This window comes from Muscardinus avellanarius (assembly GCF_963383645.1).
Source record: "Muscardinus avellanarius genome assembly, chromosome: 19".
NCBI classification, from domain to species: Eukaryota; Metazoa; Chordata; class Mammalia; order Rodentia; family Gliridae; genus Muscardinus; species Muscardinus avellanarius.
This window is the reverse complement of record NC_137805.1, coordinates 31,888,223-31,911,403: the sequence shown is the minus strand read 5'-3', so window position 1 is coordinate 31,911,403 and position 23,181 is coordinate 31,888,223. Positions and strand designations below refer to the sequence as shown.

At 56.8% G+C, this 23,181-nt stretch overlaps 1 protein-coding gene across 1 annotated transcript in view; it reads right to left on the bottom strand.

Annotated features, from left to right (window-relative positions):
• PREX1 (phosphatidylinositol-3,4,5-trisphosphate dependent Rac exchange factor 1) overlaps positions 1-23,181 on the bottom strand; it is a gene marked incomplete at both ends in the record, with an annotated part of 172,120 nt that overhangs the window by 12,059 nt on the left and 136,880 nt on the right. Inside the window, 15 exons of the mRNA XM_080716490.1 lie at positions 1,695-1,785; positions 1,872-1,954; positions 3,278-3,366; positions 4,722-4,928; positions 6,925-7,201; positions 8,177-8,387; positions 9,610-9,771; positions 10,190-10,377; positions 11,047-11,167; positions 11,790-11,926; positions 14,084-14,169; positions 15,968-16,116; positions 16,908-17,000; positions 18,419-18,561; positions 22,381-22,453. Coding sequence (XP_080572616.1) covers positions 1,695-1,785; positions 1,872-1,954; positions 3,278-3,366; positions 4,722-4,928; positions 6,925-7,201; positions 8,177-8,387; positions 9,610-9,771; positions 10,190-10,377; positions 11,047-11,167; positions 11,790-11,926; positions 14,084-14,169; positions 15,968-16,116; positions 16,908-17,000; positions 18,419-18,561; positions 22,381-22,453 — 2,110 coding nt within the window. The remainder of the gene's footprint in view (positions 1-1,694; positions 1,786-1,871; positions 1,955-3,277; positions 3,367-4,721; positions 4,929-6,924; positions 7,202-8,176; positions 8,388-9,609; positions 9,772-10,189; positions 10,378-11,046; positions 11,168-11,789; positions 11,927-14,083; positions 14,170-15,967; positions 16,117-16,907; positions 17,001-18,418; positions 18,562-22,380; positions 22,454-23,181) is intronic.

Here is a 23,181-nt window from a genome sequence, read left to right as displayed (position 1 = left end):
GGCCAGACTCTTGGCTATAATCTGACCTTGGAAGGCAAATGCGTAGTAAGTAGACTATTGCTTCAGATACTGTGCCCATGGCAGACATCACCAATCATATACCATACCCATAGCAGACATCACTAATCATATGCCATACCCATAGCAGACATCACTAATCAATCTCAGGGCTCTTTCCTGCTAGTCTGAAGCCATGACTCACCACGGCTACAACCAATCCAGTACAGACATCACCAATCAATCAGCACTCTTTTCTCTTAGACCTGGATTTTGTAGGCACAGATGGCGTCTCAGCTGCTACATTCTCACAGGTGCAACCAGTTGAGCTGGCAGGTGAATTGTAACCTAGTCGAACTGTCTCCCTGCACAGTGGAGGAAGCCTAGGCACAGAGCGGGAAAGAGGCTTGCCTGGTGTCACAGAGCTGTGTCGTGAGTGAGCTGGGGCCTGAATTGAGTCCTAACAGGACCATTCAAAGGCCAGGCAACCCAGGGCCTGGTTCCTCTGACATCTTCCCAGGTTCCTGAGGTAGCTGTGGTTTTGGGCCCTTTCTGCTGTTCCTGCTTCCTGAGGCCTGTCCCTGGAGAGGTGACCCAGAGACCACAGGAGGGACAGCTGAGCGGCCCCCTCGCCATGTCCTGTCTGCATCCCTACCTCCTCTGCCCGGGCAGGAGCCCTGGAGCACTCCTCTGGGGTCACCAGCGCCCAGCTCAAGACAGCACAAGCCGGCTCTGGGGAATTAACTGCTGGATGCAGAGATGCATGATGGGCAGGAGATGGGCAGATGGGCAGGTGGGTAAACAGCTAAATGGAATCAGAGGCAGGTGGGAGGGCGCTAGAAATTCCAAATCTTTTTCCCTTCAATCGTGTCTGCCAAGAGGAAGTCTCCATTTGGTGCCAGCAAGTCCTTGACTTATCCCGCTTAGAGCCGCTCTCTTGAATAGGAGCGGAGCCCGGGCTCGGTGTGAGGGCGGCGTCTACTGACTTGTCCACCAGGTCCACCCTACGGCTCATCCCTGACTTACAGCATATCATACTGGTTCTGCATGTAGAGGGAGTGTAATAAGGTCCTTTCAAAATTAAAATTCTAAAAAGGAAATACTATTTTTTAAAAAGTTACATTAATAATAAAACAGGCAGCAAATGAAATGGTTAAAAAATGAGAAAATGTGGGCAGGTTCTGCGAGCCTGGCTAAGAGGTGAGCACATGACATCCAAGGCTGGCAACGTGCCGCATGGATCCCCGTGTGCTGCAATGGGCGGCCCCTGGAGGCCCGGGCTCCAGCCCATCCCGGGCCTCCACCACCAAGCTACATCCTCCACACCAGGTGCTCAAGAGCCAGGGGGTGATGTGGGCTCGGCGGGGCGTGCTCGCTGGCACACACACTTGTTTTTAGACAGGAGGATCTCAGGTTCAAGAACAGCCTCAACAAATAGTGAGGCTCTCATCAACCTAGTGAGACCCTGTTTCAAAAATGAAAATAAAATTAGGCTAGGAGTGTAGCTCAGAGGTAGAACGCCCCTGGGTTCCATTCCCACTGCCACAAGAAAAGAAAAGAAGAGAAAGAAAGTAAGAAAAGAAAGAAACAGACCGTTCTCAGCTCAGACTCTGAACAAAACCCAGCCATATGCTGAGCCTGGCTCCACACCAGCCCGGAGCCGCTCAGCTGGCCGGGGCAGGGCCGACGGTGCTCACCTTGCAAGCTGTGCTCCATGGGGAAGTGCTTGGTCTCCTCGAAGGCGCGGTCCATCACTGGCCCCTTGAGCAGCGCATTGATGGAGTCCACCTGGGCGGCCAGGAGCTCGGGTAAGTGTGGCCCCGCCCAGCCGCCGCGGGTGGCACGAGGGACCCTGCGGGCCGGGACAGGCCTACCTGGTTGAAGAGGTGCTCCAGGCAGCCATGGAGCTTGTCCTGCTTGTCCGACGGGATGCGCATGTCACAGGGCAACTCGTCCCCTGGCAGAAGGAAGGGACCGGGCAGTCGGCCACCGCGCCCACCTCGCACCCTCCCAAAGTGCTTCTCAAGACACCACTGCGGCCACAGAGGTCTAGCCCGGGGGACACAGAGCCCAAAAGACCCGGGACCAAATCCCTTGGCTTCTCTGAGCCTCAGTCTCTTCCTCTGGAAAATGGGCAGCAGCAACGCCGCTGTCTCCATTCTGCAAACGGGGAGACTGGGAGCCCGGGGGAAGGACTGGAGCCCGGTCGCCATCCCGCTGCTCCGGGTCACGAGGAGCCATGTGCATGGCTCCTCAATCCCCCAGGGAGTCTTCTGCGTTGCCTGATAAGATGAAATATTTATCTAAAGTGCAGCAGTATCCCCCGATGACCCTGAGCTTTTCTTCTGTTAAATGGATGTCCAATTATAAGATTAAATTTTTATGCACAGATGTCCTTTAGAAGGACACAGGGCGATGGGGTGGCAGCCCGGGAGGCAGGAGGGCGGTAGGGGGGCGGGGCCTGTCACCTCGACCCCCTCCTGCCTGTTTAATAATGAACCATGTGGACGTACGACCTGTTTATAAAGTGAGCTGCTTTAATCTGGAGTGAACAAGATTAAAAATTTTTAAAAATACAAGAAATAAATGTCAGGCTTTCAGTAAAAGTTGCCAGCACAATATGATTTTTTTTTTTTTTTTTTTGGTACTGAGAATTGAATTCTAGGGCATTCTAACCTCTGAGCTACACTCCCAGCCCTATTTTATTATTTTTTTGGTTTTTAGTTTTGGGAATTTTGTTGTTGGTGTTGGTTATTTTGTTTGTTGTTTTGTGGTACTAGGGATTAAGCCCAGGGGCATTCTACCTCTGAGCTATACCCCAGCCCTTTTTATTTTTCACCTGGAAATGGGGTCTCATTAGGCAGCTAAGGCTATCTTTGCGCCTGCCGTCTCCTGTCTCAGCCTCCAGAGCCTGCTCCACCCCACCCAGCTTACTGTTTTGTTTTATTTTGAAGCAAGGTCTCACTGAGTTGCTGAGACTGGCTTCAGCCTGTGATCCTCCTGGACTGAGGTCACAGGTGGGCACGGTGTGATCTAATTTATAAAACAGCATTTGTGTCTGTGTGCCCATCCACATAAACACACGCTTGCCAGTAAGCACCAGATATCAACAGGCACTTGCGGGGATGTGAAGGGATTTGGATTCTGAGATATTTCTTGGACTTCCCTGCGCTGTCTGGGTTTTGGTCTGAGAGGGTATCCTGTGACGGAAAGCTATATGACACAAGCAACAGATGCAGAGGGGTGCTCCAGGGACCAGGGGAGCCCCCGCCCCACTCACCAGACCCCATCTCGTCGCTGCCCAGGTAGGAGCTGTTGCTTCGCACGCTGGTGTAGGACAGGACCGAGTCCCGGTTGCTGTTACACTCGCTGCAGAGGGACGAGAGACGGGCTGAGTCCCCCACACACTCCCACTGGTCCCTCCCGGCACCTACAACCTGTTTTCTGCAGAGCAGACCAAAGCCTGGCCCCTCCAGTGGAGAGCCAGCCGCGGGGCAGAAGAACCGGGGGTTTCTAGGTCTGGGGTGGGTGCACTTCTAGGTCCCGCACAGGAATGCAGAGGGGCCTGGTGGGAGGGCAGTGTGTGGCTCTCACTGGGTGGCACTACTGTCCAGGGTCCCCCAAGCTCTCTGAGGTCCTTGCTCCTTTCCTGGGACACGCTGGTCCCTGGACACACCTGCCCAGGACACGCTTAACCAAAAGGGACTTGGAAGGTCTAAGGAGTTGCATGCCACCCTCCCAAATTTCTCTCCTAAGGCTTTTTGACAATCAAAAGAAAAATCAGAGGACAGAGAAACATAAAAACAGACACCCAGGGAGAGGGAGGAATCCTGGGTCATGGATCGCCTGGGACATGGGTGCCGAGGCAGCTCACGTGTGCCGTGCCAGCACTAGGGAGGTGGACGCGTGCCAGGCAGGTTTCCGGTCAAATCCTATCAAATCCTAAGGGTTCTGGGTTTTGCCTGCAGGCAGCTGGTCCGCCCCTCTGAGGCCCCAGCTGCAGGGTCGGATGGCTCAGGGCTTTGCGCTGGAGCTGCGGCCTGTGAGAGGCGAGGAGTCACACTCGCCGCCGTCGGGCTTATCAAAGGAAATTGAGTTTTAGTCCACCGAGCCCACTAATTAAGACTGCACTGATCTTCTTACAATTGATTTAACCAGTAGAAAACTACTCAGGGCTTCTCAGAGTTAAGAGAAAAAGAACACGATATTATTGCTTAGATCAAATAAAAATAGTGTTTGCTGCAGACACTATACACCTTTCTTGCTTGCTTACTTCTTCAACTCTTTCTTGTTTGGTCCTGGAATTGAACCCTGGAGCGTTCTACCTCTGAGCTACACCCCCGGCCCGATCTTATGTTTATTTTGAACAGGGTCTCACTAAGTTGCCATGGCTGGCCTTGAACTGGGCATCCTCCTGTCTCAGCCCCCAAGTACTGGGACTACAGGCACACGCTACCATGCCTGCTCAAAACTATACAGCTAAAACTAAATTCCAAAGCCCCAGGGAGTCCAGAGCTCTTCACCGACACCTGCCAGCCAACAGTGTGGAATGATACGGTACAGATGGTGTCCGCGGGGCCAGGCGCTGAACACTGGTTTTGGGCGCTCTGGGGTGCACTGTAAATGGGCTTCAGTAACTCCAGGGCTCCATGTCGGCCCCAGTGCCCGGCCCCCTCTGCATCCTGGGAAGAGCCCCGCGGTCCTGACCTTCCCGCTCCACCCACCTGTAGGAGTCGCGGTAGCTCATGGTGTCGTGGCCCGAGTCCTCCTGGTCCTCCTCGGACACCTTGAAGCACACCTTCTTGATGCCCCCATGGTCGGTCCTGTCCATCTCGCCCTCCTCGCTGACCGGTGGGGAGGAAGACGTCTCCTCGGCCAGGGGCGGGTCGCAGGCCCCACCTGAGGTGGGCTCCGTGATGGTGGACAGCAGCCTGCGGAGCAAGGCCCTTGAGGGCAAAGCCGCAGGCCCACAGCCTGGCCCACCTCTGACCCCAGCCGACCTGGGGCCTCACCCTGACCCCGGAGGAGCCGCCCGGCACTCTGGGTGCTTCACAGTCCGGCTGAAAAACTTTCTGTGTGTTTATTTTTAGTGGTTTTCCATTTTATTTTTTCCTTTTGACAGAGTCTTTCTAAGTTTCCAAGGCTGACCACGAACCAGCAATCCTCTCGTCTCAGCCATCACACCCAGCTCTCGGGCTGCAAGGCTTTAGCCCAGAAAGCAAACCTCACAGGCCACATGACTGCTGAACCCTGGCTCAGGTACGTGAAATCACCCACCGCGAACCGTGTACAAACAGACGGCATGGCTGGACCGCAAGAAAGTTCATTTTAGAAAAACACAGGCACTGGGCTGGACTTGGCCAGGAGCCTCAGCCACAGAGTAGAATAGTTAAGAGTACAGGTGTGCAGGTGCGTGCGCGTGTGTATGTGTGTGTGTTTGTGCACAGCACAGGATGGAACCCAGAGGCTTGTGTGCGCTGGGCAGGTGCTCAGCCCCGAAGCTGCACCCCCAGCCTCAGAGTCCAGGCTGTGAAGCCCGACAGGGCCCACGTTCAAACCCTGATCCAAGAGGGTTAAAGCACATTTTTCCACCCCCCGGAGACTCAGTTTCCTCATCTGTAACACGGGACAAGATCAGTATCTGTATCCCAGGTGCTGTGAAGACTGCAGGAATTGAGACAGAGAGCGTTCAGAAGGCGCCTGTCGGCCCGGCTCGGCGGCATCCTGCCGCGGCCCGGTGAAGTCGGTGCCACGAGTGGCCCGTTGAGGGAACCGAGGCTCAGGACGGTTAAGCCACTTGCCCAAGGTCGTACAGCTACAAAGCACCAGGCCAGAGGTCAGGGCGGGCCTTCTGGCTCCATACTTTCCTCCTTAATCACAGAACACTTCCATCACATTCAAGACAAAAAGGTACACTGCAGGCACGCGGCAGCTGCTGTGACCGCGCAAGGCAGGGTCCACCCGCCTCCTCTATTTTGTGTGTGTGGTTCTTATTTATTTATTTATTTATTTATTTATTTTTGCTTTTTTTGGATATTTAAAAACAAGTCCAAGAGCATGTAATTCCCCAAAAAGAATTCTATCTGTACCTCCAATATATGTATACATATATAAAAGGACTTTTTTTGAGGGGGAAACTGGGGATTGAACCCAGGGGTATCCTACCTCTGGTCTATACACTCAGCCTTTTTTATTTTTTATTTTTTTAATTTTGAAGCAGGTCTCACTAGATTGCTGAGGGTCTTGATAAATTCTTCATCCTTGAGTCTGTGATCCTCCTGTCTCAGTTTCCCAATCACCAGGATTATGGGCTCCCGTCACTGCGCCTGGCTATGCTTGGCTTTTTGATATTTTGGGGTGTTTTGTTTGGTTGGTTGACTAGTTGGTTGGTTTGGTACCAGGGATTGAACCCAGAACTATTCTACCTCCGAGCTGCACCCTCAACCCATTTTTATTTTTAAATAAAAAAATAAAAGACCCTTGAAATAGGGTCTTGCTAAGTTGCTGAGGCTGGCTTTGAACACATGATCCTCCTGTCTCAGCCTCCTTAGTACTGGGATTACAGGCATGTGCCACCACGCTCACTTAAGGGCTTTTATTTATTTATTTTTGCGGTACTGAGGATGGAACCCAGGGGCATTCTACCTAGAAGCGACACCCCCAGCCCTATTTTTTATTCTTTATTTTGAAACAGGGACTCACTGAGTTGCAAAGGGTCTAAGTAGCTGCGGCTGGCTTTGAACAGTGATCCTCTTGTCTCAGCCTCCCAAGCACTGGGATTACAGGCCTGCGCCACCACGCTCACCCAAGGGCTTTTAAACCAACGATTCTCAGCCGGGGACAGATGCCGGGGGCGATGCCTGCAGACAGCTGGGCTCGTCAGGGGCCGGGTGGAGGGGGAGGTGAGCTCCCCGGGGCCGCGCTCACCTGTTGATCTGGGTGACGTACTGCTTCATCTCCTTCAGCGCCACGTCCAGCTTGGTGAAGAGCTGCAGGTAGGCATCCTGGATCTCACGGTCTTCCTGCTTCAGCAAGAAGCTCAGGCCGCGCTCCTCCTGGCCGGCGGCTCCGCCGGCCGGCCCGAAGCTGCTGTCCTGGAAACCCTGGCCCTGGGAGTCCCCGTCCGCAGTGGGCAGGCACTTCCAGGACGGGGCCGCCATGGTGGTGATACAGTGCTGGGTGTAGGCCATGGGGTTCAGGTGACCTGCGGCGGAGGGAGGGGGCACTCTTCAGAAACCACCCCCAGACACCCGCGCTTCAGGCAGAATACACGCCCACTTCAAGGATCCCAGCAAATAAGAAAATTTCTCCTTTTTTTTTTTTCTTAGTATGGATGATTAAACCCAGGGGCATTGTACCACTGGGCCAAATCCCAGGCCTTTTTTATGTGTATGTGGTACTGGGGATTGAGCCCAGGTGCATTCTACCTCCAAGCTACACCCTCAACCCTTTTTTTATTTTTTTACTTTTATTTATTTTATTTTGTGTGGTACTGGGGATGGGACTCAGGGGCATTCTACCTCTGAGCGTCACCCCCAGCCCTATTTTTTATTCTTTATTTTGAAACAGGGTCTCATTGAGTTGCAAAGGGCCGCGCTAAGTAGCCGAGTCTGTCCTTGAACCATGATCCTCCCGTCTCAGCCTCCCGGATGCTGGGATGACAAGCATGTGCCACCATAACCGGTTACTTTTTTGTTTTTGAAACAGGGTCTCGCTAGGTTGTTGAGAGTCTCGCTAGACGGCTGAGGCTGTCTTCAAACCTGCGTCTTCCTGTCTCAACCTCCCAAGTACTGGGATTTTATTTGGAGACAGGGTCTGGCTGTGCGGCGCCGGCTGCAGACTTCAGTCACTGCGATTACACGTGTGCGCCAAGCCCAGCTGTCCTCTTTAATACTCTGAATCCACTAAACACCAGAAGAAAGGTTCCATTCGAGGCGAACATGCTTTTATCCACTGCGCAGCCTTCATTCCCACCTGGGATGCAGCCTTCCTCCACCGTGGAGGATCCTGCCAAGTTCAAAGCTCCCCCGGGGCCGGCAGTGCTGCAAGACAGAAGCAGCCTGGATCCCAGTGACCACGGAGCCACCAGCCCAGCTCGGACAGTGGGCCTTCAGCGTTTCTGAGTTAATACCCGTGCGGCAAGGCCTATGTGTCACTCCTAGCAAGCGCCCGTGGGTACCTTGCTCTGGGTCCAGGCCAATGAGGGAGGGTTTGCGGCCGAAGCGGATGCTGAAGGACCTTCCCACCGAGGGCGTGGTCTTGGGGTACGACACTTCCATGAGGTTCACGTGACAGTTGGTGGGGCAGAAGTCCAGGCCGCACAGCGGATGCGGCTCCAGGGGCGCCTGCTTGAAGGGCGGGCTGACCCGGCTCTTCAGCTCGGCTGCGAACTGGGAAAGGTGGGGGGCGTGGGGCTGAGTTAGAGGGCCAGGACTGGGCCAAGCTGGTACCCACTCTATCTACCCTGGCCTCGGTCGGATGTCCCCAAATGGGACAAAATGTCAGGAGTTCCAGGTGTGTATGTGAATCCCCTCTGCTGTCTTCCCCTGGGCCCAGGCTTCCGGGGAGCCTGGGGGAATCCAAGGCCGGTCATACCCCCTGCACCTGATGCCCACTTTAGCTGCTGCACCCAAGCTGTCCTTAAATCTGTTAGGGTCTGGATGTGTGTGTGAGTTCTACTAGGGATTAAACCCACGGGTATTCTACCGCTGAGCTATCCCCCCCAGCCTCTGCCCCTTTTTTTTAAAACACTGTCTTACTGAGTTGCTAAGGAGCTTGCTAAATCGTTGAGGTTGGCTTCAAACCTGCAGTCCTCCGATCTCAGCCTCCCGAGTACCAGGATTACAAGATGAAGGCCACCTTGCTCAGCTATGGTTTGCATTTAGAATGACCAATGGTGTAGGCAAGGCACCATGTTGGGGGCGGGGCTGGGTTGCTGAAAACGGCCCTGGGGGTGTGGCCTTGGGGTCACAGATGGTTCCTCTCCCCTTCCACCTCTGCTTCTGACCTCCATGATGACCTCCCCTCTGCTCATGTGTTTTCTCTCTTTCTCTCCTTCCGACCGCCAATTCCCTGAGCTCCGTAGACCTGACCCATCCTGACGTGGACTGAACCCCTGAAGCCTCCAGAACTGTGAGCAAATACATCTTCCTTCTTCTAAGTTGTGGTCGTCAGGTATCTTGATTCACAAAGACGCATTAGGGTCAGGAGGACAGCCTCCATCCCCACAGCGAGTGGGACGGAGACAGGCAAGCGGCCCAAGCCAAGCCACTAAGAGCCCCCTTTGAGCCAATTTTTGCTTGCTAGAGCTACTGAATGCCATCTTAACACCGCATAAGAAGCACCTGCCTGACGGTGAAGCCGACCCAGGGAAACAAAGTCAAGAGAAGGAAGAAGCCACATTCTTATGATATTGTGGTATCTGTTTGAGTCCCTGGATGCAGCCGTGCTAATCCCTGGATGCAGCCCACCTCTGCAGCTTGCAGTGATAGTAACCAACAAAGTCCCCTGTCCATTAGCTAAGTTGGATTGGGGTTTCGCACGTAATCAAGATCTCCCAGGTGAGGTATAGGCCTGGAAGCCAGCAGTGGAGACCCCCCGGGCGGCGGGTACCTCCTGGTAGCAGGCGATCCTCTGGCCGATGCTCTCCAGCTTGGTGTCGCAGATGTTGCGGAACTCAAAATGGGGCATGGTCACCATGGCGCTGCTCATGGCCATCAGCCGCCCGCAGTTCTGCACGAAGACACTGTCGTCGGCAGCAAAGGCCTCCAGGATCTGCAGAAACAGTCACAGCTGCCGACCGCTGCTCCTGTGCCCCCAGAGACGCCCGCCAGGTCGGCTCTGCCACAGGCCCGTTTTGTTTTGTTTTGTTGGTGGTACTGGGGTTCCTGGATGCTCTTCTACATCCGAGCTACACTCGCAGACCTATTTTTTATATTTTTATTTGGAAACAGGGTCTCTTAAGCCAGCAGGGATGGCTTCGAACCTGCGCGATCCTCCTGTCTCCGCCTCCCAAGCTCGGGGATTACAAGCGTGCACCACCACGCCCTGCACAGGCCCATTTTTCAGGCAAGTAAACGGAAGTCACCCAGGCGAGAGGCAAGGACGGGCTTCAGAGCTCCAGGCTGCCAGTCAGGCGGCCCCAGCCCTGGCACGCGAGCCGACCGCACCCCACAGCGCCAACAGCACCCACCTTGGCGGCGAGGCCGAAGCAGCCACGGGGCTCCACTATCTTCTCCAGCACATGACACTTGACGCCGGCCGTGCTCGTGTACTCGTACACCACGCCATGTTCCAGATACACGTTCTCCACCGTCAGGCTGACCACGGGGCCGTCCTCGCGTGGGCTCAGCTGGGGGCCTGGGCACGGCAGGGGCGAGGCTGGAAGCCAAGGGGCAGTGACACTGAGGAGGGGACAAGCCTGGCCAGCTGGGCCCTGGTGCCAGTGCGGCGGACGGGGAGCCAAGAGCCGGGATGGGGGGAGCCGCAGCTTGTCTAGGTTTGCGACCGCTCTGGTCCACCCCGGGCCTGGAAGATCCCTTCCTAGGAGCCGGCCCTCGTGCCCCATTCTTGGCCTCTGTGGCTCGGGAGTGGCCGGCCCCTGCCCCAGAAAGAAAAGCAGCCCTCAGCCACCTCCGCTTAGCCCGGTGAGACTCATTTCCAGAGCTGCAAGATAATACACATGTTTGGGGTTTTTTTTTTTTTATCTTTTTTTGTGTTTTTGTGGTACTGGGGATGGAACCCAGGGGCATTCTACCTCCGAGCTACACACCCTGCCCTATTTTTTATTCCTTATTTTGAAACAGGGTCTCACTGTGTTGCGAAGGGCCTCGCTAAGTAGCTGAGGCTATCTGAGAATCACGATCCTCCTGTCTCCACCTCCCAAATGCTGGGGTTACAAGTGTGCGCCACCACGCCCGACTCACATGTGTTATTTTAAGCCACTAGGTTTGTGGTATAAGTACAGTGGCCCCAGGAATAGAACACAGCCTTGCTGGCAGGAGATGGCCTGGCCGGGGTGGGCAGACACCGACCCCTCCTGCCCCTTACCTGAGTCAGGCTGGTCTTCCTCCCCAGCCCCTGAGCCGCTGGGGTCCTCGCCGGGGGCCCCCTGGCTGGCTCGCGCCTCCTGGGCATCCTCGTAGGTGTGATAGATCCACTGGTACAGGCCCTAGGAGGGGCCACCGTGCAATAGAGGACAGTCAGGACGCAGAGCCCAGGGAGGAGGGGACAGGCCCTGGTACAGACTGTTCCCGGGTCCAAAGGCCAGGCCTTAAGCCTGTCGGGGGCACTCTTTTGAAGAAGGCTCCAGATATCACTCTAGAACCTTCCCAAGGGACCTCGGGTCACGCTTACCCTGGTGTGGAGGCAAAGCCGGAGAAGGGGAGCCTTTAAAAGGGTACCAGCTGGGGGTGGACACCTCATCTCTCTAGTGTACCCAGGGCCAAGGAACGGGCCTGACACATAGCAGGTGTCCCATAAACACGACGGCCCAAAGATGGATCGATGACTGACAAGCACTCTCCGCCGTAAATAACCCTGGCCCCCAGCCCAAGAATAAAAAGTTCTAGCGTCACCGCGACTGTCTGCCCAACACGCCCCCGTGGTGAGACACGGGGGTCTCCTCACCCAGCTCTTCCAAGGACAAATCTCAGAGCACAGCCCAGCTCCGTGCCGCCGGGGGCAGTGCCCTCTGCACACCCGGGCTGCCTCTGGGCTCTTCCCCAGAGAGGAACGGGCAGCCCTCACCCATTCCGGCCCCCGGCATGGCCGCCCAAGCCCCTGTCGCTCACCAGGGCGTCTTCCCGCCGGCTCCGGAAGGCCTGGAAGTGCTCCAGGACCTCGGGGGCACCTTCGTTTGCCACGTTGCTGCCATTGACCTTCAGGACACACTGACCGGCGCACAGTCCCGCAGCCACCGCCGCTGAGCCTGAGGGGCAGGAGCGCTTGAGGCCGGGCCAGGGGAAGAGGGCAGGGGCAGGAAGCCAGATGGACCCTGCCCCCAACTCCTGGAGCACCCCAGGCTGCACCCTGTTCCTCCCTCCTCAGAGCCGCCCTCTGCCCCTGCAGTGGCCGAGTGGGGACTGGCATTGCCGTCTTGCAGAAGAAACCAAAGCTTGGAGAAGGGGAAGCCAGCAGGGGGCGCTGGGGCTCAGCCCAGGCACAAGTCACAGTCCCTTGAGAACTTGGTCTCTTTTTTTTTTTTTTTTTTTCCGGTACTGGGGACAGAACCCAGGGGCATTCTACCTCCGAGCTACACTCCCAGCCTTATTTTTTATTTCTTAATTTGAAAACAGGGTCTCACTGAGTTGCAGAGGGCCTCACTAAGTAGCCGAGGTTGGCCATGAATCTGGATCCTCCTGTCTCAGCCTCCCGAATGCTGGGATTACAAGCGTGCGCCACCACGCCCGGCCAGAGGTTGGTCTCTTTCAACGTCCTGCACACCTTGATGGCACTGGGCCAAGCCAGCCCCGACGGCAGAGAGGAGAAAAGCTCAGAGAGGCAGAGCTACGCGACGTCACACAGCCAGGAGAAGCCAGGCTCAAACCGGGCCCGCCAGGCTTCTGGTGCTTCTGTTTGAGCCCTACCACGACCCCAAACTATGGGGCTTGGACCCCGGGGCTTTGGAGTGGGCAGTGCAGGAGGTCAGGGAACGCAAACAAATGCGACGCTGCTTCTGCCGGCGGGAGACCCGTGTGGAAAGACACTGACAGCTCAGGCCTCTGGGTGGCGGCCACGCACCCCAGCCTGCTGGGCAGCCTGCATTTGGCACCTTACTTCACAACCTCCAGCCTCCATTTCCTCTTCTGTGAGATGGAGACGCCAGCAACGCCTATTCACAGCGTTCCTGAGATCCAGGCAGACAACATGCGGAACACACACACGCAGCGCTGTGCCTGGTAGTTAGTAAGCACTCAAGAAATGTCGGCTGTTCATCTTTGGCTAGTTTACCTGTTGCTATAGCTCGGATCGCAAATGTCCCCACAAAGGCCCACGTGTCACAACTGTGGCCCCCGGTCTGGTGCCTTTGGGAGGTTGTAGAACCTTTAAGAGGTGGGACTCAGCCAGGCACAGTGGTGCACACCTGTGATCTCAGAACTAGGGAGGCTGAGACAGGAGGATCACAGGTTCGAAGCCAGCCTCCACAACTTAGTAAAACTCTCTGCAAACTAGTGAGACCTTGTTTTTGTCTATTTGGTGTTGTTTTTGTTTTGGGGCTGTACTAAGGATTGAGCCCAGGCATCCTACCTCTGAGCTACACCTCCAGCCCTATTTTATTTTTTATTTGGAAACTGGATCTCATTAAAATGCTGAGGCTGGCCTCAAACCTGTGATCCTCCTGTTTCTGCCTCCCAAGTCCTGGGATTACACAACTGCACTACCATGCCCAGCTAACAATTACTGGTTAAAGCTTAAAAGAAGGACTTTTGGCTGCAGAAGGCTCAGGGGCCATCACTGCAGACCTGCTTGGTTTCAGCTTCAAGAAAGAGAAAACCTGAGTCCACCCACTAGCAAGGACAGTACACAGCAGAGGTCCTAACCTGGTGGCCCTCGGGCTGAACTGGCCACAGAATGATTCTGTAGGCTCCAAAATTCACATTTCTGGCTGAAACTAGAGAAGCAAGCCCAGACAGATACAGCAACGCCCACCTATAGCACCAGGGACTCGGGCAGCTGAGGCAGGAGGTTCACAAGTTCAAGTCCAACCTGGGCAACTTAGCAAGACACTATCTCAAAAAGAAAAATTTTTTAAAAGGGCTGGACACATATCTCAGTGGCAGAGCACCCCTGGGTTCAAGTCCCAGCATTGCAGCAAAAGAAAAAGAAAGAAAATTAGGTCTGGCAGTCGTGAGCCAGCCCTCTGGAGTGGGCGCGTGCCCTCCCGCTTTGCCACGGGCCTCACCGCTCCCTACTGGCTCCCACGCGGCTCCCTCTGCCCACTTGGAATCTGTCTGCAAGTCTTGGCTTCTGCACGGAAAGCGAGCACTAAGGCTGCTCTGGCAGGCAAGGCAGGAGCAATGGTTTGGGCGGCTCCCCCAGGGACAGCCCGTCCCCGCAGCTGCTCTGGTCCGAAGGGCCCGCTCACCTCTCCCTACGGCATAGACGCACGGCGGGGCGGCTCCGCGGATCTGGAAGCACAGGGCCTCTGGGTGGTCAGGGACTTTGATGGTCCTGCAGCGGGCGGAAGAGCAGGCAAGGAGAGACAGTGAAGAGGGGCAGCAGCCTTCCCAGCAACCCGGGCCGCCGGGGAGCCCCACCAGAGGCTGCTGGGAAACCCGGCCCCAAACAGGAGCAGCACCAGGCGTCCAGCTCCCAGTGGGAGGACGGACGCGACTCGCCCAGGGGACGCGGAGGTTCCACGTGGCCTCCCACACGACCATCGCTGTCACCACCCAGGGCCCAGGTGGCCAGACCCGCTCCTTGGGCAGAGGATCCCACACTCAACTGTCACAGCGTTTGTGACAGCCTAGAGGACCCGGCGGCAAAGCCCAGTCCCGGCCTGTCTCCTGGCCATTCTCCATCCAGGCAGAGGGCTCGCCCAGGTGGGGACACCCTGCCCTGCCCCGTGCTACAGGACCACCTCCCATCCCACCTGCCCTATAAAGCCGTCCTGGGCCTGTTCTCCAATAGGACTTTTTTTTTTTTTTTTTTTTTTCTGGTGGTACTGGGGTACCTGGAAGCCCTTCTACCTCCGGGCTACACTCCCAGACCTATTTTTACATTTTCATTTGGAAACAGGGTCTCCTAAGCCAGCGCGCGGCTGGCTTCGAACCTGCGCGATCCTCCTGTCTCTGCCTCCCAAGCGCGGGGATTACAAGCGTGCGCCACCACGCCCGGTACAGGACTTTAAACAGACACCGTCCATCTTGGTGACGCTGTGGTCTCCACCTCTAGCCAGAGAACCTTCGGGTAGCTCTCCGTGGGTCCTAACTGTGAGCACAAGGTCCCATAGGCCTGGCCCCACCCACTCACTGATCTCAGGGCCAGTGCTCCTCCCACAGTGCTCCGGCCCCCTCGGCTTCAGGCTACTCCCGGGACAAGCCAGAAATAGCCACCTCCCCCGGGGCCCTGGCACCCACTGCTGCTCTGCACCGAGGCCTCTTCCTCTAGAAACCCCCTGGCGTCCCCAGATCAGCCTCCCACCCGCCCTTTGTTGCTGGGGAACGAACCCAGGGGCCTTCTGCCTTTATGCTACTCCCCAGCACTTATTCAAATTTATTATTATTATTATTATTATTATTATTATTATTATTATTATTATTATTTGGTGGTACTGGGGTTCCTGGAAACCCTTCTACCTCCAGGCTACACTCCCAGACCTATTTTTATACTTTTTTATTTGGAAACAGGGTCTCTTAAGGCAGCACGGCTGGCTTTGAACCTGCCCGATCCTCCTGTCTCCGCCTCCCAAGTGTGGGGATGACAAGTGTGCGCCCCCACGCCCGGCTCATTTTTTATTTTGACGTGGGATCTTGCTAGGTGGCCGAGAGTCTTGCTACACCACTGAGGCTGGTCTCCACCCTGCGGTCCTCCTATCTTAGCCTCCCAAGTATTGGGAGTACAGGTGTGCACCATCACGCCCAGCCCGCCGTCGACTCTACAGTAGTCACCCCAATTCTTGGCGATTCTCCCTGAGCACCTGGCCCCTGCGCACCCCACCCTCTCGCAGCGATGTGGACCTAGCTTCATCCCACCAGCACCAGCGCGCTGTGTGACCTCCTGGCCCTATCTGTGCGTTTCTGTCCCCTAGCCTGACCTAGGAAGGGTAGGAACCGTGTCCACCCAGACACAGCTGCATTCCCAGGGCCCGAAACGCCCCTCGGCTCAGCAGGCACCCAAGAATGCCTGTAGACGGACGGAGGCTGCAGCCTCATTGTGGGGCCCCAGGCGGCTCCTGCCCCACCAGAACCCCGTCCTCGGGCCTCCTCAGCGTGCAGGAGGTTCGGGACCCGGGCCCGAGGACACTCACTCTTTGGCCTTGGTAGCCACCAGGAGGCGCAGGGGCCGGCGGGCACAGAAGCACTGGTTGAGGACGGACTCCACCTCGGAGAAGGGCCGCAGGAACACCAGGTCCTCGTTAATGGAGTAGATCCTCCTGCCCACCTGCAGGCCGGCCATCTTGGTGGGCAGAGCAGAGGATGAGGTACAAGGTTACTGACTGCGGCCGACTGTTCTATAAGGGACAACACAGGCCCAGCGGCCGAGCAGGATGGATGACCATGATGGGGCGCGAGGCCTGGCTCTGGACCGAGGGCCATGGAGGGAGCCCGCTGCGGGTGCCCAGGGGAGGGGCTTGCCTGGAGGGAGACGTGAGGCCCACCTGGGCCTCGCAGGGCACACGCGTCACACTGAGGGGCCACTTGTGCCTGAGAGACCCCACCAAGAGAGGCAAAGCCAGGCCTCGGGGAACGGAGACTCCGATGGCCTCCTCTCAGCCCTCCCACAGTGACGGCGGAGGACCCAGCCCAGCCTGAGCACGGTACCACTGCAGGCCGGCCTGCACCCCGCCACGCCCCAGAAACTGCGAGGACAAGCCACCTCCTGCTGTCCTCCCCAGACCCCGTGTTCACGAGGGTCAGCCACTGATGCTCAGGGTTTTCACCATTAAAGCTGATCCAGAACACTGATGCGGAAACCCTCTGGAGATTTTCCTGTGTGTGAGCACGGGGCCAGGAGAGGGCGCCGGGGCCAGAGCACAGTCCCGAGCAGCGTGCGTCACCCCAGCAGCCACAGAGGCCTGCAACATCACCCCCCGAGGGGGGGCCTGCCTCATCTCCCCACGGGGCAACAGGCTTGGGTCCTGCCTCATCTTCTCCACAGGAACAACCGAGGTCCTGCCTCAGTCTCCCCACAGGGAGAGAGAAGGAGCAGCAGACAGCCAGGGCCCGCAGGGCCGCCCTACGCCTCACCTCGGCCAGCGAGCCCCTCTGGACAGACTTGACCAACACGGCCTTGTTCTTCTCCTCAATGTCGAAGCCATAGTCCTCCTCCTGGGGCAGGATCTGCGGCCAAGACACGGGGACCCCGTGAGTCAGCAGGAGGCCGAGCACCCCGCCCTGGCCCCAGAGGTGGGGGGTCCTGCTGCCCCTTGTGGGGAACGGAGGGGACATGGGGGAGCGGCCAGATCCAGCCGGCGAGATGGCGTCCACCGGAGCGCTCCTGGACCAGGACACAGCCTCAGCGCCCCTCTCTACGCCTCCCCCTCGCCTCCCCACCTGAAAGTCTCTTCCCTAACGCACCGTTGCCCATCTGCTGGTAAACTGTAGGTGCCCCATGTGTGCTCACTGGTCTAAGAGTAAAACAGACCCGAGGTGTGTAGCCACCAAGAACTAGGAGGAGGGAAGGAGTCCGGGGAGCGGCAGCCCCTCCCCAGGGCAGGATGGAGCTACTGGAAGAGATCCAGGGCTCCGTGGGGAGATGCAGGGAAACGGGCGCATTTGCTCTGCAAATGTTGACTGACTGCTGCTCCATGTCCGGCATGGGCCCCACAGGGGCCGGAGGCGCAGTATTGACCAGGCAGTCCCGAGGTCCTGCCCTCCGCCTGTGGCTGACTCTTCAGTAAAAAAGAGACAGACACAAAGTGCAGGACGAGATGCGGGCAGTGTGTGCAGCTGGAGGGAACAGGGCACAGCACAGTGGGGGACAGCGGGGTGCTCCCCAAGCTGAGGTTTAAAAAAGTGAGAGCGAGAACGTCACAGAGAGCGGGGACCTGCTCCAGGCAACCGGCACAGCATGTGCAAAAGGCCCTGGGGCGCTGGAGGGTGAGAGAAGTAGTCAGGGCAGCTGAAGAAAGGGCAGCGTAGGAGACGAGCGAGCGGGAGAGGGAGCAAGTCTCAAAAACCTTGAGGCGAGCTTGCGCTGTTCCCTAAGGCTATGGGCGGCACCCCAGAGGCTTTATCATGAGAGAGATGAAATGGGGGGGACAGCAGCCTCCCGTCATACTACAGGAGAGGAGTCAACGGGGCCGACTTTAGCCCCATCCCAGGGAGTGACAAGCGACCGCGCCTCTCGGAGGCCCTGTCGCCAACCATGGGCCGTGCGTCTGGAGGGACGGCTGCTCACTTGTGGGCAGAGAAACAGGACTTGGTGGCCCAGGCTGGTGAGATGCCTGCCCAGGCTGGTGGGTGCAGCCCCTGAATTGCAAGGGTGCTGAGGGCAAGTGAACGCAAGGGGGATGCCCAGATATGAGATCAAGAACCAAGGCATGCAGGAAGGCCAGCTTCAGGAGCCCGTCCTCCCTGCACGGGAAGGAAGGGAGCCCGGCAACCCCGACCTTCTGTGGGGCGTGGTGGCCTGGCCTTCCGGCCACCTAGAGTCCCCAGACCCGTTGGCTTTAGCTCGAGGCCGAGCGCCCTGCTCTGGCCACTCTCCGAGGGTGGCCAGGCCCCGTCCCGGGCCGGCAGCTCAGCTCTGCGCCTACCAGCAGCCGCTTGGCCAGAATGTTCTCCACCAGCCTGAAGTCATTCCGCAGCTGTTTGTTCTTGCTGCTGGTGCCCTCCATCTCCTCGTCGGCGTGGAAACGGAAGTACTGGGACTCGTCCTTGAACTCGCTCTTCTCCAGCACTGAAAACCCACAGTCACGAGCGCACGTGGTTAGACTCACGGGGCAACGTCTTGGCAGCGAATGCGCCAACCGGCGGCAGCCACGGGCTACAACTGGCCCCTGGACAAGTTTGGTTTGGCCAACACAATATTTTGCTAAAATGGAATCATGTGCCAACAGTAACATATTAGGGTATTTTACATCAAAATCTGGCTTTCTGGCTCCTCTTGAAACATCTGAACTTGCCCCACCTGCTGTATAAGATGTATTACAAAGCCACAATAATGGAAACAGAACTGGGGGCCAGGCCTATAATCCCAGTTCTTGGGAGGCTGGGACAGGAGGGTCACAGGTTCGAGGCCGGCCTCAGCAACATAGTGAGACCCTCAGAGACTTAGCGAGACCCCGCTTCCAAATAAAAAATAAAATAGGACTGGGGTGTGGCTTGGAGGTAGAATGCCTGTAGGTGCTAAAAAACAAAACAAGACAAAAAACAGAACTGGAGCAGAAACAACCAGAGGAAGAGAACAGGGAGTGCCCATGAGGACTGTGGGGCCATGGAAACTTAGTACACAGGGCATGATGAAGGATCACATGAAGTATTCTCAAAAGCCAGATCTGGGAAAACTGACTCACTTAAGGGAAAAAAATAAAACAAGATCCCTACCTCACACCATGCACAAGGGTAAACTCCTGGTGGATTTCAGACCTTCATATGAATGGTAAAACTAAGGCTAACCAAACAAAATGTTCAATATCTTTGTTTGAGGGTAGAAAAGGAGTCCATGTACAAGACCCCTGAAAAGCACTGTACTAAAACCCAGAGCCTTCAGCCAGCCGTGGTGGTACACTGGGATCTCAGTACTTGAGAGGCTGAGACAGGAGGACCACGGATTTGAGGCCAGCCGCAGCAACTTAATGAGGGTCTCTGCAACTCTGTGAGACCCTGTTACAAAATTAAAAAATAAGATCGAGCTGGGGGTGTAGCTCAGAGGTAGAATGTCCCTGGATTCAATCCCCAGCACCTATCAACCAATCAGTAACAACTACAAAGGCAGATGCCAGAATCAAAGATAACCGCAATGTCCAAACCAACAAGTAATACATCTCTAGAATTCACAGACAAAGAAACCGCTAATGAACCAGCAAAAGCTGAGAATATAGATAAAGGACAAAGGAAATGCCTCGGGGAGTAACAGGGAAGGGCTCACCTAGGTACCAACAAGGTGTGAAGTAGCCCGACCTCACTAGCAATCAAAACAAACCCACCATGAGATGCCTCTGGCCCAGGGACCACAAACTGAGACTCCAGGGCCCTCGACCTGTCCTTATGAATAAAGTTTTATTGGAAATAGCCACACCCATTTGTTTACATACAGACTGTCTCCAACTGCTCTCAAACCACAAGGCCAAGGTTGTACATACTGTGACAGAGGCTGTAAGGTCCACGAAGCCTAAATTTCTACGGTCTGACTCTTTATAGAAAAAAATGTGCAGGCCCCTGTATTGGGACACAGGAAATGAGTAGGCTTAGCTGTACGTGACCTGAGCCCCGTGGCTTGCAAGCTAACCAGGCACTCTCGGCTCTGGGCTTGGTCATCTGCTCCCTGGACGGGAGGTGTCTGCTGAGCCCATTTACAGACAGGCAGGGTGGGGCCCAGAGACGCTGAACAACCCGTGTGAGGTCACAGCCGGGGTGGCAGTGTGACCCTCGTCCAGGCCCCTCCTCTGCCCTGCGCCGCTGCCAGGCCGGCTAGCGGGTGCAGGGTGGAGATCGGCAGCAGGCATGGGGGAAATCAAGGCCCGGTGACTTAGCGGCAGCTCCTCAGTTGGCGGGCTCTGGCGACAGGCAGCGCCAGCCGCCTTAGCCACGTGGAGTCTCCCGACCCTGGAGACGGAGGCCTGCCCTGACTCGGTGGCTCGACACCGGGCCCCCGGGATGTGTTCCTTCCTCCCGATGCCCCACACACTTCACAGGGACTCTACCTGCCTCTGAGCACCTTTCTCTGGCTACCTCTTTGGAGAAAACAGACACACAAATTGCTACTTTTCCCAGAGATGGCAGCCAGGCTCCTGGGGCCAGCGGGCTCGGCCTCCACTGTAAACTCTGAGTTAGAAGACTGTGGGGTGGCACAGGGGTGTGGGGGGGACCACACTTGGCTGAAATGTCAGGAAAACACAGCGTGGAGTACCTTGGGGCCTGGGCCAGGTGAGGCCCCAGCTTCTGCTCTCAGGCAAGGCAGTGTCTACACAGTTAGGGCTGTGTAGACACTGCACAGATCTGGTTTCAACCTATCAACCTCTCCAAACCTCGGCTTCCTCATCCGATGAAGCGGTGAGCCTCAGTTTCCCTGCACTTACCTAGGTGAGTGCCGGGCGGCCGGCCCCGGGAATCCCTCCCTAGGGCCAGCTCAGGGCCCCGAGGCTCTGTCCGGAGGCCACGGGAATGCCACGGGGGCCCAGACACTCTATGCCTCGGACATGGCTGCAGCCATCACCCCAGACTCAGACTCCTTCCTATTTTAGCCTGTTTTTTAGTTCCTGGCAGAGACAGGGGACGAAGGCCGCACCCTGCAATTTCTCTCCCTAAAGGGCCCTCCGGGAATCAAGGCTGCCTGGGAGTCCCCCCCACACCCCCGTGGAATGTCCTCACCAGCGGCCTTCCTGGAATAGCCGCGGGCCGGACCCCTAATTACCCTCACCCACAACGAGAGTTTCCGCCCGGCCAGCTGTTGGAGGGACCGCAGCAGCTTCTGGGAATGAGGGACTTGGGTGAGCTGGGGCTGGGGGGTGGCCTGGCCTTCCACCTCACCTCTGCTGGGGAACGCGTGGCGGGGACCGTCCTAACCCCACAGACCGCGGGCGGGCTGAGCTCAGAGCACGAGGGGGCAGCAAGGCCTTCAGGGGGTGGCCGGGGACTGAGGGAGACGCCTCCTGGAGATCAGCAGAGGAAGGCCCAGCCCCAGGCCTGTGCCACAGGCTGCCTGAGCGGGGTCCAAACACTAGGCCCACCTGCTGTGCTTCCAAATAAAGTTTTATTGGCACACAGCTATGTCCACTTGTCTCCAGATTATCTGGTGCGGATGGGGTTCATTTGTTTTTGTTTTTGGTGTGATACTTGGGGATTGAACTCAGGGCTGTCAACCTTTTTACTTTTTATTTTAAAACAGGGTCTCACTAAATTACTGAAGGTCTCACTAAATTGCTGAGGCTGGCCTCAAACCTGCGATCCTCCCATCACACAGTGGGGCCCAAGCCACGTCACCTCCCTCTGGTCGGCAGTCACAAACTCACGGCCTGGTTTCTGCCTTCGCCTCACAGGGCTGTGGGCTCCGAGGGCTCGCCGCTGTCCCTGGAGCCTAGCAGCGAGCCTGGCACACCACGAGTCCCCACCCTGGAGAAGAGCAGGCTGAACAAGGCAGGAGGGACAGGCAGGACTGGCCCGGTGGGGACAGAGGGCTCCTCCGGGCCAGCGAGTCGGGCCGAAACCAGAGGGACGGTGGGGGCCACGCTAGCTGCGGGGAGGGGCCTCACCACAAGGCGTCGTTCTGCAGAGCGATTTTGTGGGGGCAGGAGGTACAGGGACTGAACCCAGGGACAGTAGTCTACTTCTGAGCTATACCCCCAGACCGATTTTATTTGGAAACAGGATCACAGAGCGACTGAGGCTGGCCATGAACCTGCGATCCTCCTGACTCAGCCTCCCAAGTCTTGGGGTGCCGAGCGTGCGCCACCTTGCCTGGCGTCAGAAGTGCTTCTGAGGAAGGGGTACAGCCGAAGTGAGATGCGGGCCCTGAGGAAGGTTCTAGACCCTGGCACCCACGGGGGCAGGGGATTACCGTGGTGCATGAAGCCGTTGTTACAGAGGCCCACGCCAAGCGCCACCGCCTCCTCCCGCGTCTGGCAGTCTCCCTGGAACGAGACGGAGAAGGGCATCAGGGGCGCCCGCGCCTGCCCAGCACGGCGGCTGAGGAGCAGCCCCACCTGTGCGGGGAGCGTCGGGGAGCGGACGCTCGTAGGGACCCGGGCCTGTTCCGTTTGCCGAGGCACTCCTAAATGTGTTTTCAGTTATTCTTTTTTAAAATTATTTTATTTTGCGGTACTGGGGATGGAACCCAGGGACATTCTACCTCTGAGCTACACCCCCAGCCCTATTTTTTATTTTTTATTCTTTATTTTCAAACAGGGTCTCACTGAGTTGCAAAGGGCCTCACTAAGTAGCTGAGGCTGTCCGTGAACCACGATCCTCCTGTCTCAGTCTCCTGAAAGCTGGGATGACAAGCGTGCGCCTCCATGCCCGGCAAGCCTCTCTCTTTTATCTGCCACCCTGGCAGAGAAAGATGGCCAAATGAGCTACAAGAAGAAATCACCAGTAAAGAGCTCTGGCAAAATGTCCTTTGTCTATGGCTGCTATGGCTGGTTCCCTCTCTTCCTCTTCCCTGGAACAGAGACGGGAGGGCTGGGGCTCCTGCAGCCGCCCTAGGGTGCCCTGTGATCTCAAGATGGGACTCACTAGGGAGGGCAGAACAGAAAGACTCAGAGACTGTGGCCCCACAGACATCATGGGATTGGCTCAGCAGCTCCAACCACCAGCCTCAGGCTGCTCTCAGGGAAGAGAAACCACTGTCCTCCCTGAAGGA